Source organism: Cynoglossus semilaevis, chromosome 15 (assembly GCF_000523025.1).
Source record: "Cynoglossus semilaevis isolate Cse_v1.0 chromosome 15, Cse_v1.0, whole genome shotgun sequence".
Lineage (NCBI taxonomy): Eukaryota > Metazoa > Chordata > Actinopteri > Pleuronectiformes > Cynoglossidae > Cynoglossus > Cynoglossus semilaevis.
Genome location: NC_024321.1, coordinates 9,996,770 through 10,014,161, shown reverse-complemented (window position 1 = coordinate 10,014,161; position 17,392 = coordinate 9,996,770). Strand labels below are relative to the sequence as shown.

The 17,392-nt window shown below is 41.9% G+C and overlaps 1 protein-coding gene across 2 annotated transcripts in view; it reads right to left on the bottom strand.

The window, feature by feature from the left end:
• kcnip1a (Kv channel interacting protein 1 a) overlaps positions 1–17,392 on the bottom strand; it is a 26,831-nt gene that overhangs the window by 6,676 nt on the left and 2,763 nt on the right. The window contains exon 1 of one of the 2 annotated variants that reach the window (XM_017039232.2): positions 7,883–8,338. The exons of the other annotated variant lie outside the window; for it this stretch is intronic. Coding sequence (XP_016894721.1) covers positions 7,883–7,940 — 58 coding nt within the window. The 5' untranslated portion in view covers positions 7,941–8,338. Of the gene's footprint in view, positions 1–7,882; positions 8,339–17,392 lie in introns of those variants that run through there. 2 annotated transcript variants of the gene reach the window in all.

Below are 17,392 nucleotides of genomic sequence, written 5' to 3'. Positions count from 1 at the left end.
ATTCATGGTCAATTTAGAGTGAAGAGTTAGCCTAATGAGCTTTACTGTTCACTTCACTAATTAGACAATAAAGTATTTTTGTGAACCTGGCACTGGATTAAATAATGTAAAAAAAAAAGTTATGAGTTATGTGAAGACCAAAAATAGCGAAATGTTGGAGGTAAATAGCTACTTAGCTAATGGTTGGCAAAAATGGTAAAAACATAAAAGCTTGGAAAGTTAGCAAATTATATGAACTATAAAAAAATGTGACCTAAAATAAAAGCAGCTTTAGAAAAGCAGAATCTTTATACAGTAACTCTTACTGCATTCCGACTCAACTGTTCCACACAGACACACACATCAATAATGTCAGTGGCAAAAAAAAAAGAAATCACAATCACATTTGACAAAGTCGCCCTTCACGTAATGTCAGTGAAATGTAATTCACACTCATGTAGTCAAAACGGCTCCTGTTAAAAAGTAATTGCGCCGTCTGATGGATTTTTATACAACAATCTATTTTAGGGAGGAGTCGCAGACAACATTAAACCCATCCAAGCGCTACAAACCCCGTGAAGATAACCTCGTTATTCCCAGGGTAAGGTTTATTGGACTGCCAAGGAAAAAAAAGTAGATCAAACATCAAACGCAAAACCTGAATTTATCACCGCAATTAAAACTACAAGTAGTATTTTAGAGTCGTTTACAAGACTAATGACTGCAGTAATTAATGATAATATGAATGTTTGTTCTGCATCAGTTGCTCTTCCTGTCATCCTTAGACTTATTAACAAGTGTTGAACAAATATAAGCTGAAGTAATCTGCATTTGTTATAATAACAAAATTAAATGATTGCAGTTGTAAAACATTCAGACGAAATTTGACAAAGCACATACTTTTTCCTGTTATAATTAGACAAAGAAAGTTAAGGGTAAAGTGTTTAATGGGTCAAGTTTCTTTTCAGTACACTTTAAACCATTGATAATAATCTCTTAGAGTAATGCTAATTCCCTAAAATAAATTAAAAGTCAGAATATGCATATAAATTGGGATGGGAAAACCAAAATCAATTTGAAAAAAGTAGTAGAGTAGAATATTAGCATAATTATATGGAAGAAAGAGAAACAGCTAGTTAGCCACTAGAACTAGCAAAAAGATCCAGTTATTAGCCCGTGAACAGCAAACGGTGAGACTATTTTAAGGAAGGAACTTGCTTTAACCCGTGCACAGCAGCAGGGGGCAGCACCTGCCAACACACACATCAGTATACACCGCAGCATTTAATGGAGATGTGTTGTACTTTTCATTACAGCAGATTTAACTGTTGGAGTCAATCACGAGGATAATGTTTCACAAATCATAACGGAGTGTTTCTTTGCCAAATAAAATTTCTCTCTGTTTTCAAACTTTATACACACGGCAGTAAAACACAACGGAGTGAACACAGGGTACTTACTATTCACTGTGAGGATCTCACACTGATTTAATGTCCTAATGTGGAGGCAAAAATGAGCTGTGACTGCAGAAGCTGAAGTGTACACACCGGCCATCAGACAGCAGGGGGCTCTGCTGTAACCATAGGTTTCCCACAGAGTTGTCGCGGCCATGTTTGCTTTATTTACCGCACAAACAGCAGGTCTGAGTGAAATTAAATCTGCTAGCCACAGAAGCATTTAATTCAATTTGGCAAACATTTAAAACGTGCTTAGCGCAGACACGACTCGTTCAAGATGATTAGGTGAATATTGACTCCTTTCAACTTGTCAACCTCATCGTGTCCTGCTGAGATTAATTAGAAGCATCAACACTCAGGTGTAAACTCTTTATTATTCCAAAGCACCATTCCAAACATTAGAGGGAAAAATATGATGCAATTTATATTATCCTAAGCACATTTCACATTAATTCAGGCAATTTAAATGGCGGGCAGATGGATTATGAGTCCGCTTGGAGTCTAACTCCACTAAATATTCAAATCCTCAGATTGGAATGTAAAGGGGGGAAATGATCTCTTTCATTTTTTAAACATATAGTCTGCCATATTCATTGTTTGCGTTGGAGTTAACATCTCACGAAATGGTTACAGCCTGAGTTATGAAAGATTGATGAACGTGGTCTATTTTAATGAAGCACAAATGAGGTGCATTCATTCATGGACAACTTCAGAGTTAAATATGCTGCGTACAGTTAGCATATTACAAATGTACAGAACCAGTAGGGAGACAAGTCGAACAACGCCAACTGTTTCTGAAGCAGACGTGGGCAAACATTTTGACTCGCGGGTCACAATTGATCTTAAGATTTGACGGGGGGCCAGGTCAGCAGATAGATGGAGCGTTAAGATAAATGACATGTAAAAGTCATACGTAAAGGCTAAAATGCTAAAATGCTTTAAGTTAAAATGAATAACAAAATTTGGACAAATTTGGCGGGCCGGATTACAAAGGCAAACGGGCCACATCCAGCCTCCGGGCCGTAGTTTACCCATGCCTGTTCCAAAGCAGCTTATGCTGTGAAAAAAGTCAGCTTTTTACAAAAGTCTTTGTATTTCTATTTTTAAATACATATATCTCCCACGTGACGGATTTGACGGAGACTCTCTGACGGAGTTGACCAGATTTATCATTACTGCATATCATGGTAAAGTGTGTTGGTTGATCAGGTTCAACCTTCAAAAACCAACAGTTCACAAACAATTAGAAGGAACATCCAATTTGCAGCCAGACCAGATCTACTGTAGCTCTGTGTTAGTTGTCTTTTCTCTTTCTCCAAACCCATTAGAACATTTCAAAGGAACTCCATTTGAGTCCTAAGAGAAGATGCAGGTTGTGACCGGGAGCAAATGTTTCGTACTCAGCTGCTGTCAAATATGAAGTATTTTATAACTTACACCCAGCGAGCCATAAAAGTGCAAAATTCTACATCACAAAGAAAAAGCAATGAATATTAGAATAAGATCGCTTGAGGAAATGAGAGTTATATGTGGCTGGTGAAAACTTGAAAAGTTCAACAAAGTTTCCTTATTGCTGACGAGCAGAATTTAGGGAATCCGTGTGATTAATGCTGCACGACTGAATCTGCAAACGCAGCAGGTGTAAAACCCAAATACACCAACCCGCAGGGCGACCTCCTAAGCTTCACCTCCATCTGTTACACGTGCTATTATAAGATGGGGAGTTTGACAGTGACCAAAAGCCTGAACCTTTCTCTCTCTGAGCATGTCTGGATTATTACAGTGGACTGAGCTGCTGGCTGAGAAGGCTGCCTCCCACCACAAAGTCTTCTCCCATCAGTGAACACACAACCTAGAAACAAGACTTAACTCTAAACTCTCTATTTCTACGCTGTCTCTTTCTCTCTTTTTTTCCAATGAAATCCTTCCTTCTCCTCCACTTTTAATCTCGCTCACACCGCTCCTCTACCTCTGCCACACATTACACATCATATTACACTCTGTACTCTTTGCCAGAGAGTGTGTCATTTGCATAATTCTGAATTAGCCTAATCTGCTGTCCTGCTGTTAATGTGGAGGGCTGCTCTGGCTGGATCTTCACCGAGGAGAGAGCTCTCAAAGAAAGTATATAAAAAAATAAAAAAAATCCAAGAGCTACAGGCGGTAGCTCAGGAGGAAGGTTTTAAAAATAGACTCCAGCAGCTACAGACCTATTTACTAAAGACCGTGCAAAATCTGCAGACATAATCATGTTTCTCTCTGGAAACGCAAGCTCCCATTCGGAGATGCACGGTTCCTCCGCAGCTAACATCCTCCTCAGAGGAGCGGGGGTCGGCCCACGGCTGGTTCACCGTATGAACAGCCACTGACTTTTTTCATATGACCCACAAAACAAACAGCTGCTTACACATGGTCACTGACTCTCAAACAAGACCAACGAGAACGTGTAATTTCAAGGGGTCTTGCTTCTACACACACACACACACACACACACACACTCACATGATTGATTACCGATCTTCAGCCTGTAAGTGAGAACCCATGTGCCAGAGGGTAGCAGCAGTTTTTTTTAAATTATTTATTTATTTGTACAGGAGAATCTCAGTCAGATCAGTATTCAGTTTTTATACTATTGTTTTTCTAAATGAGTATTCGTTTTTTTCACACATTGTGCACATTCTTAATTTGTTAGTGCACTACAGTTCATTTTTCTTGGACGAAAACTGCAGCATGAAATGAGCATCTTCACTAAGAGTCTGCTTCTAGAAAAGACGGCTATAAGAGCTATAATCTGTAGTTTCTTAATTGATTTAACGAGGGAGAAGACGAGCAAAAGAGTCACAGAGAAACCTGTCTCTGTCTGTTAACCCAACCACCTGTAATAGGACTGCAGTACTGTTTGGGGACAGATGTAGGAATGAAAAACGTTTTACATGTAATATTCTGGGATGTTCCTCAATTAGCAGGAGCAGCTAATTATGTTGTGAAAAAAGGTGGAAAAATGCTGCTGAATATGCATGAGTCAACGTGCTACCATGCTAATCAGAGCCAAATGAGCTAAGGAGAAAACTAGGGAAAAAGTTCAATATTATTTTGTGCTGCACATTTGTAAGGGGGCCACACAGTGGAGGGACTAAAAGACTTCCCTCCACAGCGTTTACAGGAAGATCGCTGGTTCAATCCCCAGAATGTTTGTATAGATGCATGGTTTCCCTGTGTCATGTGTGTTTTCCTCTTTATGTGGACCAAAGATGGACTGGACAGGGTCCAGGCCGTCCAACGTCTGTCTGTTGACCATTTAAATGTCTTTGTTCCTAAGACGTGTTTCTGGTTCTCGCTTCACACACCAGGCCAAGGCTTAACCCAGCAGACCTCCCACAACAGACCCCGTCACTAACCCACTAAACCAAGGGGTGAAGAGAAGAAGTATTACCAACCTTTTTGTAAACAGGGTTTGTATTTTTACTTGCTGCCGAGGGAGGAAAACGAGAAGCCGAGTTAATAAGCACTCCCATCACCGGCTAATGGCAGCGTGGGTGATGGAGGGAAGGAAGGAACAAATGAGAGACAGAACAGAGGCATAAAAGAGAAATGAGAAAGAGAGAGGTGTTGAGATGGGGATTGCCTGGAGCAGATTGTGCTGGTTATTTTGATGCACGTGTGTGTGTGCGTGCGTGTGTGTGCAGGAAGAAGAGGGAACAACAGAATAAAGTGAAAGATGAAAAGATGTGGGAAAATAAGGTGGAAAGGTGGTGGTGCAAAGTGAGAGCAAGATAAAAGGAGCAGCAGGAGAGGAGAGGAAGTGAAGTAGATTGAGACAGCGAGGCTGCTGGGAGTGTGAGGCTAGAAGGCAAAGATTTAAGGGCTGAGAATAAATGAAAAATGCACAAAAGGGGTGGGTGAGAAAACACCAGCGGAATATGTTCTTTAAGAGGGGGATGAACTGTCAGAGACCATTGCAGCAGCCACCACCCCCTGCACCCCTACAGAACAACAACAACAACAACAACAACAACAACAGGTAGGAGAAGTTCCCACCAAAGGAAATCTGACAAGAAACACTTGACAGACAATAAAACACACTGTCGAGAGGGTGAGAGAGGGAGAGGGAGAGAGAGAGCCCTGATGAGAGTGCACACATACAGACAGCTGAAGTGTTCAGCAGNNNNAAGATGCACATGAGTCGAGTTGTTTTTCACATCAGGAACAGAGTGACGTGTGTGTGTACCGGAGGATCGATGATGCAGGCGGTGTGATCCAGTAAAATCACAGCTCTACTGTCGTTCTCTCTGTCTTTTCCATCTCATTCCCATTACCATTAGAACGGTAAAAAAAAAAAACCATTGTCTCACAGCAAAACAACACACAGACTAACAGAAAACCTATAATGACTTTCAGACGTACGACTGAATCCTATGTATTTTTTCGAAGGCACCTTCTGATTCACGAGGAGAGTCGACTTTGACACCTTTGTTCAATGCGTGTGTGCCTCATCAACCAAATATAGAATCGAGTTTACACCTCTCTCTCTTTAATACTCCCGGGGGAAAGGTGTTTGTGTTTGTGTCTGTGGGAGGAAAAAAAACAAAGCCCATTCACAAGATGAAACCAAACATGAACACTTAGTTGGAAAATGGCCCAAACCTTTTTTTATATCAAGGCAAAAAAAAAAAAGAAAAGTCAGACTCAGAAAATTGCTGCGCACCAGTCTGAGGAAATATTTTAACTCTGGCACCAGTTTCCTGTTCACTGTTCACAGTCATTTAGCAGCCAGACTGGCCTTGTTACAATTACATTTTTAAAAAGCACATATGGAATTTCATTAGCTTGCTGAAAGGCTGTAAAAGCAGTGGGTAGAAATGTTCTCCTCTAACCAGAATGTCAGGCCTTTATATTCAACTTTTTAGTGGGTGAAAAAGAAAAGAGCAAAAAAAGAAAAGAATGGCCTACAAAAAAATTAAGCCAACTCTAAATAATGAATGAGCTCCAGAATTATTTTGCTCATTGAACTCCTTATCTGTAAACTAAAATCTGGTTAAAAATGAACTGAATGAAAAACTGCGACATAATAAATATCAAATATTCAACACTGAGGAGAAAAAAGGGATAGATAGATAGATAGATAGATAGATAGATAGATAGATAGATAGATAGATAGATAGATAGATAGATAGATAGGTAGATAGATAGATAGATAGGTAGGTAGGTAGAATTTTAAATATTTCTCGCTAAAATGCTAAGTTAAGTTAGCATCCTCCCTAGCATGGGGGTTAATTAGGGAGAGACGGGTGACTTCAATAATTCCTCTCCCCTCACAGTTTAGACTGACCCATTACCAATGGCTATCACACCTGACACTTCCCTTCCAGGTCACAGCGCTCAAGGCTATTGGTCGGTCCATTAACTTTACCGTGGTGCCGTCCCTTATTCTGTCTGTGTGACAGAACCAGCCCAGGTGATGCTCATCACAGCCTAACCACAGGCAGCTGCAGGCTCTGTGGGACCAAATGGCAGTGATGCATCAGACAGGCAGCTTGTACTGTAACATGTGCTTCAACACGAGGACGGGGAGAAGCTCCGAGAGACTTGGACCGGAGGCAACAGGTCTTCAGGAGGAGGAGAGCCCTCTCACTCTCACGCTCATTCATGGAATACCCCCAATCCCACCAAGGCCCCTTTCACTCACCCACCCACCCCAAAACTGACATCTTTTGTTGCTATGGTGACCGTGCTTCCAAGGTAACAGAGAGGAGGGAAAGTGGTGTGTGAGCGGAGTTACAAATACGTTTGACATGTGTGTGTTTACCAGCCGAGATGCTGGATTCTGCACACGCATACAAACACAGGGGGATACACGTATTTAACTTTACGCATGTACACACACACACACACACACACTCAGAAGCCCCCCGCCTCCCACACACACACAGACCCAGACTGAGACGGTGGATGTGAGCGGCCGCTCCTCTTACGTTCCCTCCGTTTGCTCCGATGCAGAAAAAGACGAGCTTAATCACAACAGTCACATGGCTGCCATGACGTGCACACACTCACCAAATCGCACAAACACAGTCACCCGAAAACTTGAAGGAAATCCGCTCCAGCCCCCGGCCCTCCTGTGGGACCACCTGTTGTAGCTATTTTTCATGAGTTCTTCTTCAATTTATTTGTTGATTTTTTCCTCCTTTTCCTTCCTCCCCTCCTACGTTTCTTCTTGCCTCTTTTTTCTTTTCTTCTTTCTTTTTTTTTATTCCCTTCTAACTTCAAACATGCACACACACACACACACACACACACGCACACACACACCATTCTCCGTGTAAACTGGAGGACAGTTCAAATCGTAGCCTAGTTGTGTGTATGTGCACACGTGTGTGTGTGTGTGTGTGTGGGTGGGTGTGTGAGAGAGAGAGAGAGTATGTTTTGGTTTGTGTGTGTTCCCTCACCCCGTGACGGCCTCCTCTGTTTGGTCTGCATGGTCAGCGTCCCCACCACAGCCCCCATGTTTGTCGTTGTGGAAACAGGCACGTCTGGACGATGAAGTCTGTGTCTCTGTCTCCCTCTCTCTTCACATTTGGACGTCTACAACATGTGCCTGCACACACTCCCTCACCCCCTTTGGCTTTCTTCCTCTCTCTCTCTCTCTCTCTCTCCCCCCCTCTCTCTCTCTCTCTCCCTCCTCCTCGTCACTCAGCGGCTGCCTTCCACACAAACCTTCTTTCTATCATCTAATGTTTTCCCAGTTATTTTTCCACCACAATGCTCCTCCTCTTTTATCCATCTCTCTCTCTCTCTCTCTCTCTCTCCCTTTTTCTCTTCCTCTCACTCTCTGTGTCTCTCTGTCCTCTTTCCTCCCCCAAATTTCTGTCTTTCATTTTTTAAAAGGGCTCTCAGTCACCCAACTCCAACCAGAGCGTCAGTAACGCTGTGTGAAATTGCCGGATGTTGATTCGCTAAATTATAAATTATTGTCAGTGTAGACCCATTGATTTGGAGATGATAACACTCCATGAATCACTCCTGGAGAAAAACGAACACACAACGGAGCGCATCACACATCATGAACCCTGTTCCATCTTCACGCCTAAATGCATCTGTTTTCTCCTGGCGTGGAGGAAAACATTTGCTTCTGTTCCCCCCCCCCCTCACCCTGTCTCCCTCTCTTTCTCTCGACATCATGTTCTGCTCATGTAGAGGCCACTTCAGTCCAGCAACACCTCCACTGGCTCCATCCATCATTTCTGTTCATTCAGCCAGAACACCCCCCCATGTACAGACTAACAGAAAGAGAGAGAGAGAGAGCATTTGTGGAGGCAGAGATGAGAATAAGGATGAAAAAAATCAAGGGAGGAAAATGTGAGGAACGGCTTAAAAGTGGAGGATGGAAGAGAAGAGAGAGGCAGTGATTAAAAGCAGGATTAGGCAGAGGATGAAATGAATGAGATGCTGGGAGTCACTCAGGCAAGTGTCAGTTTTAGATAATAATGCAGGAGGGGTGTGTACACACACACACACACACACACACACACAGAGCAGATGAAATCACAGTTTAATTACAGCCTGGTCAATACAAACAAGGTCTAAGGTCTGACATGCTCAAAGCACAATAAGACAAATTGGAGGAGCGGTTCCACACCACGAAGTGAGCCGTGCGTGCTCGGAATGTGGAACTTACAGGAGCTGCAATTTTATGTTGCGCATTAACGGGCGTGTACAGTAAAAGTGGAATGAGTGCTGGGATTATTAATGCCTTCAGGGTACGATGACCTAAAATGCAAAAATAAGTGCAACTGTATTTCACCAGAAAATCTGTTTGAATATATTTGGTGGAGGAGCTGCAGAATGGTGGATTTAGCTTCACTCTGCAAGAAAAGTTTTGTTTTCGACCAACTTTGCTAGAAACAAACATCAATTGCTGTTGGTTCAAATATGGGGTCTCAAACTCTCGGCTCGGGGCTCACTTCCTGCACATAAACCCACACATGTCCTCTGATGTCAATAATAATTTCATTTTGCCTTTAGTAACTTGTATCATTACTTTTGAATTTTTATTATTTTCCATTTTCAATATTTTTTCAACAATCACAATGCATGTGATGTCACATCAGATTTTTTGTTCTAGCTGCTTGTACTGTAGTATTTAGTTTTAAAAAAAGAAATATTTTTTCTGTAATACCTGTTTGTTTTTTTGTAATGACCATCACACACTGACACTCGTTTGAGTTTGATTTAGAGATCAGAGTAACTCCTCATACAAAACTGCTGCTCATTAAGATTTTTTTTTTCCTTTCTTTTTTTTTTTTTACCATAAACATAGTTGAAGTAATGATGTGTGATAATGAGTCGCCCTCTAGGGGCTCACTGGTTACAAAAGGAGGTGAGTGAAAAATGACTGAGGGAAATGTCAGTAATTGTTTCTTTTAATGAGCCGTTTGTCGTCTTCATTGCTATTTCCTGACCTTTGTGTCATTTAGAGGAAAAAAGACAATAAAGCACCGCACGTCACTGCGTAAATGTCTGTTTTCATAGAGTTCAATCAGATTATTGTGTTGAGGTCTGAGATCTGAAGTAACACCAAACAATGGTGCTCTGTGCTATATACAGCCAAACAGGGACTTGCTTACAGCTGTTTCAGTGTGAGTTACTGTAAAAGAGCTGTAGCACAGAACCGTGTTCCTCGACGGAATCAGGGACGAGACCTTAATCATTTTTTACGTTAACCGAGGACCAGCTGTACGTACTGTATGAACACATTTGAATTTCTTTTCAAACGTTTCGGTAAAAGACTGCGTCACTTTACTATTTCATGATGAAACAGGAAAAAAATATGATATGCATAATTCTTCAGGGTTTCATTTCATTTGGAGCCTTTCATCTTAAAGACACAGCGTGTCATCTCTGTTCATGTCCCTGCCACTGTGTCGATTCATGATTCAAAATAAATGTAGCAACAGTGGCACTGATTTAGTGAAGCCTTACAGAAGGATTAGGCTGAAAAGATAATGTTTCAGTAAAAGTCTGAAATCTGCTGTAAAGTGTGTGTGGGTTCCCATTGTTTTAAAAGAAGCAGAGACAGAATTGGCAGCAGACTGAGTTAATGTTTTCCTGCCTCCTCTCCTACACAGACATATGCTCACGTACGCGACGCTGAACATTTATCTCACATGCAAAAATCTCACGCAGGAGAATGGGATTTTTTTATTTATGTGCCTACAGGAATTTAATGCCCATCAAAGTGATTTCACCGTATTCCAGTCACTGCACCGTACTTTAGCCTTAAACCACATCTATCCATCTCCCTGCACATCATCAATCTGTGAATTTGTCTCCGCAGGCGTACAACCTATGCCAAGACACCACTATCTCCACGTCTCTGCCTATAAATCTCAGCATACGGATCACCGTCTTGTTCCCGTTGTTTCAGTCCAGTCTCGTCCGTTTCTTACACTTCCATCCGTCTCCATCTGCCTCCTGTCTGACTGGCCTGTTTCTACATTCTGACCGAGATCTTTCTGCTGGTTATAATTTCAAGGTCTGCTTGTTGAACTTGTTGGGGGGTATGTGTGTTTGAATGTAAAATACTGCTCTCCAACCTGAAGACGTATCACTGAGGAGAACTAGGAGAAGCCCAGACGGAGGCAGTCAGGAAAAAGTAGGAAAGTCTGGATGGAAGGCAGCTGAGACAAAGAGAGAAAAATATTTGGTATTAAAGAAACAGGAGGATGAAGAGAAGGAGGAGGAGGAGGAGGAGGAAACACAGAAGAAAAGCTTCCAGCAGGAGATTAGACTGTGATGCAGAGTGAAAGGAAAGGGAAAAAGTGGATCATGAAAAGCTGAGAGAGTGGGCGAGCTGCACAGCAAGACAGGGCGGAAGAACGAGAATATGACAATTGTAGAAGAACTGTAAGAGATGAAGACAAAAAACATTTTAAAAAGGGTTTATATGACTAAATAAATCAAGTTCTAGGTTTAGATTCTAACTGTTAGCATTTAGGGGGTTATCTCCATGCACACACATACGAACCATCGCCGTGCTGTGTGACAGCGGTCTGTCGACACGCAGCACTTTGCATTGAGTCCACAGGGACAGACAAGAACATGTCTATTAGGAAAATCAATAGGAGTCAATATCAATATCTACTGCTGTTCAAACCACATAAGACACTTCTCTGTGTCTTTATTAGCCAACGCATGCAGAGCCCCCTGCTGGCCATGATCCCATTATGAAAAAAGAGAATAAAGAAAGAACCCTCTGCTATTGATCCGTCATCATCTGGAGACGACAGGGGGGAGGAGGGGTACAAAGAGGAAGGACGAGGGGCATCAGGGACCTGGTGGGTGAGACACGAGGAGGGGAGAGGGGATAAAAAGGAATGAATTCACAGTGGAGGAAGTGAAGCGGAGCAGAAGGATGAACAGATGAAGAGTGATTATTGAAAAGGGAATCAATGAGGAGAAGAAAAACCCCGGTCACCTTCCTCTTGGACGTGGTGTCGGCTTTGCCATTGTTCTCACCGTTAACTAGATTGACACTGGATGCCTTTTGTAAACACACACACACACACACTCGCACACGTTAGCAGGGGACGGACCAGCAGGACATCAACAATCTACGTAATTCAACCGGTTGTTTAGACTCGACCGGATTCAAAGAGGAAGTGAGACAACTGTAAATGACACTGACTGTATGTGTTGCTTCCTGAGCGTCTGCTCGACATTTAACCCTGGGACAAACACCGATCCACAGCGATCAGTTATCACACACTGTATGTAGGAGGGATTAGCTGGACGAGCTGCTGGGAGATTGGATTTCATCAGCGTGGTGTGTCCTCTTAGGAAAATTAAATTCATCTAAAAAATTAATCACAGCTCCATTGATTGGATGGAACAAAAGTTTGACACATTCACAGTAAAGTCTCTGGTTTTGGAATCAATGCCATATGAGGAAAAGACGATGGGAAAATATTAGGAATCCACCAGTACCAGTACCAGTACCAGTACCAGTACCAGTACCAGTACCAGTACTGGTATTGGTCTAAATATTTTATTCCAAAACTCAATACAGTCTCAATACATACTGTAAGATTTCGTCTGCTACGATATAAGCAGTTTAAAGAAACACCTGAAGACATTAGCTCAGTATGCTAATGTCTCTTCTCAGTTTGATATTTTGTGTGTTCATTTGTTCGTTAATACAACAGTGTTAATGTGTTAGCGTCGTCAATGAAGTGCTCTATCGGTGCAAAAGCTCTGCTCACTTTCTGTACATTTGGCAGAGAGGACCATGTAGAAAGTTACATTTTATATACAGTATGTATGTATATGTATATATAGTAAATATATGCATATATATATATACATTTAAACATATAATATACATATATTCACACCCACATACATATACATCTATATAAAAACACGTGCATTCATACTGAACCTCCATTACTTCCCTCCATGAGAAGTAATGCAGTACTTGTACTCCCAGGTATTTATGTGTAAAGTCATTATTTATTCATGTACCTCCAACTGCAATATCCTGACAGCCACACAACCACCAACAGTTACATTCACTGCTGCAGTCACGTTAGGACATCTGATCACTTCAAGGGGAAACCCAGGGTAAAACCACTACACCACCGTGCAACCTGTTACTTCAAATATTATCCTCGACGTCAAAAAGTGTCGATTTTAGAACGGCAAAATAACAGAATGTGGTAAACCTGTTTACTCTGCTTTGACTTTTTTTTTTTTTTGGCATCTTTATATAAATGAAGATGAAGAGTCCGTGGCATGAGGACCATGACTCACTGACCTGATGCTTGTGTGGGCACAGGGCTCCTGCACATCATGTATTATTTACATAGACATACTCACACATCTCTGCTTGCACGGAGTCAAATAACACATCAAAACAGCCATTGCGTTATTTCCACTGTAAGATTCTTCTTCCTCAACCTTCTGTCAGACTACAACGTCAGAGCCAAGAAATGTCACCTGTGTCTTTCTTTCCCAAACAGCAGTTTTTATTTGGTTTATAATTGAAGTTCTTCATCTTCCCTCTGTCCGTCCTCCAGAGAGCAACAATGTCTTATTCCTACCGAGGTCACAAAGCAAAACTCTGAGTTCTCAGACCTGTTTTTGTGACAAATGGTGCCCCTGGCATAACGCCGACGGTAATTTAAAAGTAAAAGACGTTAGAACTTATAAATCGGTGAGGCCTTCGTGGAGTTGCAGCCCCGTTAAAATGTTTGAAAAGCACGTTTTTATCAAGCAGGAAATAGTTCCTGAAGGGTTTAATTAGTGCCACAAATGTGTAGAGAGAAATGACTAATCTGTTGTGTTTGCAAATCCCCCAGCCCCAAGTGTTAATATGACTCAAGTATTAGACACTGTCGGAAAACAGAATGTGCAGCTGAACACAATCACCATCAATTCATGCCAACAACAGGAACAATTAGGAGATAGAAGGTCGAACAAAGAGCTGGGAACTTCAATCTGCGTTGGAATCATGACATGGCCGCTAATTGTTTCTCTCAGTTTTTGACTTATTTTCTTTTCCTCGCCATCGTTAGGGATCAGCCTCCGTGTGCCTTCCCCCTTCTCCCCCTCAGCCTTCTAGCTCCATCTCCTGCACCACTCAATCACTGTATATTTATCCAACTTTCTTTTTGGCATTTATAACAGCCAAAATAGCCAAAAGTTGGACTCAGAAGTTTAATAACTAAGTATTAAATCCCTGATTGTGCAGGAGGTGAAAAACAGCCACCTAATTTTGACTGTCACATTAATTTAGTTCAGGTCCTGTGCGTCAGCGCTGTCATAACCGAGCGCACCAGCGGAGCCCTACAGTCAGAGCTAAGTAGCTATCTATATTCATCATCTGCATTTCTCTCATTGGCTCCACATTACAAAGGCCTGGAGGCAAGCGTCGGGTTGAGGTGGAAACAAATTACATCCAAACTGTTGTTTATCCCAGAAAACGTTGAGCCAAGCCGGTGCCTGCAAAAAAACAAAATCACAAAACGCGGCTAATTTATTTATGCGCCACATTTATTTTGTAATTTTTGCAGATTCTTAAACCTCACTTCAGTTGACCGCTTTTAACGGTGAACGCTTTTACACTATATTGTATACTCAGTAAGCCGAGTACACAGTATCAGCTGTAATGGAAATGTGATATACACAACACTGTACACATGCTCCAGGCATAGGATTAAGCACAATCATCTTGCTTTGTGCCCATAAAGCTGTTTTGCTGTCCTAATTGGACCTTGTTGTTGTTGCGACGCTTTTGATGTTCAAGGATGAGAGAGAGACGAGAAACGAAAACTGTAAAGCCTATTAAAAAAGCAGGTCTCTTCTCCTCTCAGCTGTTTGGCCCTGCAGCAGATAGAAACATTAAAGCGAATGCACTTGTTCCTGCAGAAGATCCAGATACGCTCACAAAAACGAGGCATTTATTTATATTCAATTTAAAACGGCACGTTATTTAGGCTTCAAACAGTCGGCGTGATCTTGGAACGGAGCGAGGCTACACTTTGAGCGAGAACAACACGAGATGAGAGGCTCGGAGATGGAGAAGGAGAGAATCAAAGATAATCATTAAAGGCAGACAAATAGCCTTGGATCAGGCCGGGCGAACGGGCGAGGAAGGAGCACAGAGAGGAGAAACACATAAAAGACAAAATAAGGGGGTGAAATGAGGTGAGGGGGTGGGGGGGAAGAGGGGGAGAACTGAAATTCACGTGACAGAGAGAGGGAGTGGAGAGAAATGAAAGTAAAGCCAAAAACAAATGGAGCGAACAGACAGAGAGATGAATGTGTCAGGCAGCCGCAGGTTTTGTAGTTTATAACACATCCACAGGGAAATATTTCATGTGAGCAGAACAGTTTGCGGGGTGTCACTGGGTAAATTTCTTTCTCTGCCCCAGGTGAAAAGAGATACACGTTGATAAATGCCTGGATGCCAGTTTGAGAGATACACGTTGATAAATGCCTGGATGTTTGAGGGGGCCTTACACAACGGGTGAGACTCGGGCGAATACGTCAGCGGTCTACTGTCCTCGGCAAAGGCCCCGCGTCAGTCCGGTTCCAGAGACGAAGGAAAATGAAAACAAATGTCTGACTTTTGTAGCAGCAACTCTCCCTAAATGAATTTTGTTCAATTTATTATCGTGGAAGTGTCGGGGGGAAAGGCAGTAAATGGACAGCGTTTTTCAGGAGCGACTAAATCAAAGTGTTTAATAGTCATCGCCGTGCAACATGGTGATGAATGAATATGACTCTAAATGTCCTGGAATAATGTGTGGCCTCATCTGTTTGCAGGGTAGTCAGCTCTAGGACGGAATAAATATGAAGGAGCGAAGGAACCAAGAACACCTTGAAAAGAACATAGAGAAGTCAGACAGAATAGGACGGAAAACAGTTGGTGGTGCGACGTAAAGGAAAATTAGCCAAATTCGTTGGAACGTTTAGAAAGAATTTATCATAAATTAATCACTTTTTTTGTTACCAGATACTTGAATGAATAAATAAAAAGGCTCGAAGAACTGAAGAAGAAGTTAGAAGATCAGAAGAAAATTCTGTCGTTAGCATCTGCATGGATCTTCTTCACAGCAATGTGCATTACTGCCACCTACCAGCGATCGGGAGTATGGCGCATTAGTGTAAAGGGTGAGCCAGAGGTGAGAAAAACGGGAAACAAAGGTTTTTGCGTTTAATTTGTTTATACTTGAGTGGCGGCTAATTAGAATAGAACAGAATAGACTAGAATGCCATTGAATACCAGACATTCCACAAACTATAGAACAGTTCCAGTCTGATACAGCACTGAAGTGTCAGTGACTCGGTACCTTCTCTCTCTGACTTGACTTGTGGAGATATTAAAAGTGAAAAATGTAGCAACTACATTTGTTCTGCCTTGTTATCAAAGGTCTTTTCATGTTGCATGTCACATGTTATGATATTTTGAGTATGGAAAAAGCTGGACAGTGTGTTTAACTCCCTCCTCGAAAAATTTTGACTTGGTTTCGCCGGGCTGCATTTGTAAACAATAAAAACTAGGACAAATAGAACATCTCCTTTTGTTAGACGGAATGTTCTCATATTTTCTTCCCGCTGTCATTTCGTGGTGACCTGAAACAACATTGCTTTGTGGTGGAAATGGCCTGATTTCTCCCTAAAAAGACAGTCATTAGGCAGAGGCAGCTGCACTGAGCTCGTTCACATGTAGCTCTGTTCAGTGAGACGTGCCTTCTGGAACTGATCCCTAGTACCGATTATTTTAACAGGACTCAGAATTCTGTTCCATCAGCTTATTTTTCATTCAATTCATTTGGAACAGTTTGCTGTATTTTCTGGTAATTTTAAGACTACAATACCGAGGCTTTTCCTTCACAGTCAGATACGTCAATAATCAGTCAAAAGTTGCTAATGTTCTGGAGGGTGTGATCAACAGTCGTCGGGGCTGTGAATGATCAGTTATGTGCTGACAGTTTCTCTGCTGCTGTTACACCCGGGATGATCAGCCCTGCCTTCTGTGACGCAGTATGAACAAAAAACTGCTCTGCTGCTGCGGACGCTCATAAATCAGTTAATCTCGTTTCTGTTGAAACACTGCCTCGAGTGTTGACATTTGTGATTGCTGCATTAATAATAAATTACAGGTCCTGCTTTGGTTTATAAAGGATGTCATTGTTTCTCCTCTTGGTTTTATACGATCAGTGCGTAAAATAAGTTTGGCGTGAGCGCCTTTTTAAAGTAGGTTTTGCGTCACTTTGGATTCCTTGATGGTCAATATTAAGGATAAGGTTTCTTATTAGTCTCCTGTGGGAGACATTTTCTTTAGACATACAAAAAAGCATAATCATGGTAAAAAAATAAATAGAAAATGGCAGAGGAACACTGCGTCTCCTCCTGTAGATCACTAGGACATATTCTGGATGCAGTACATGTGT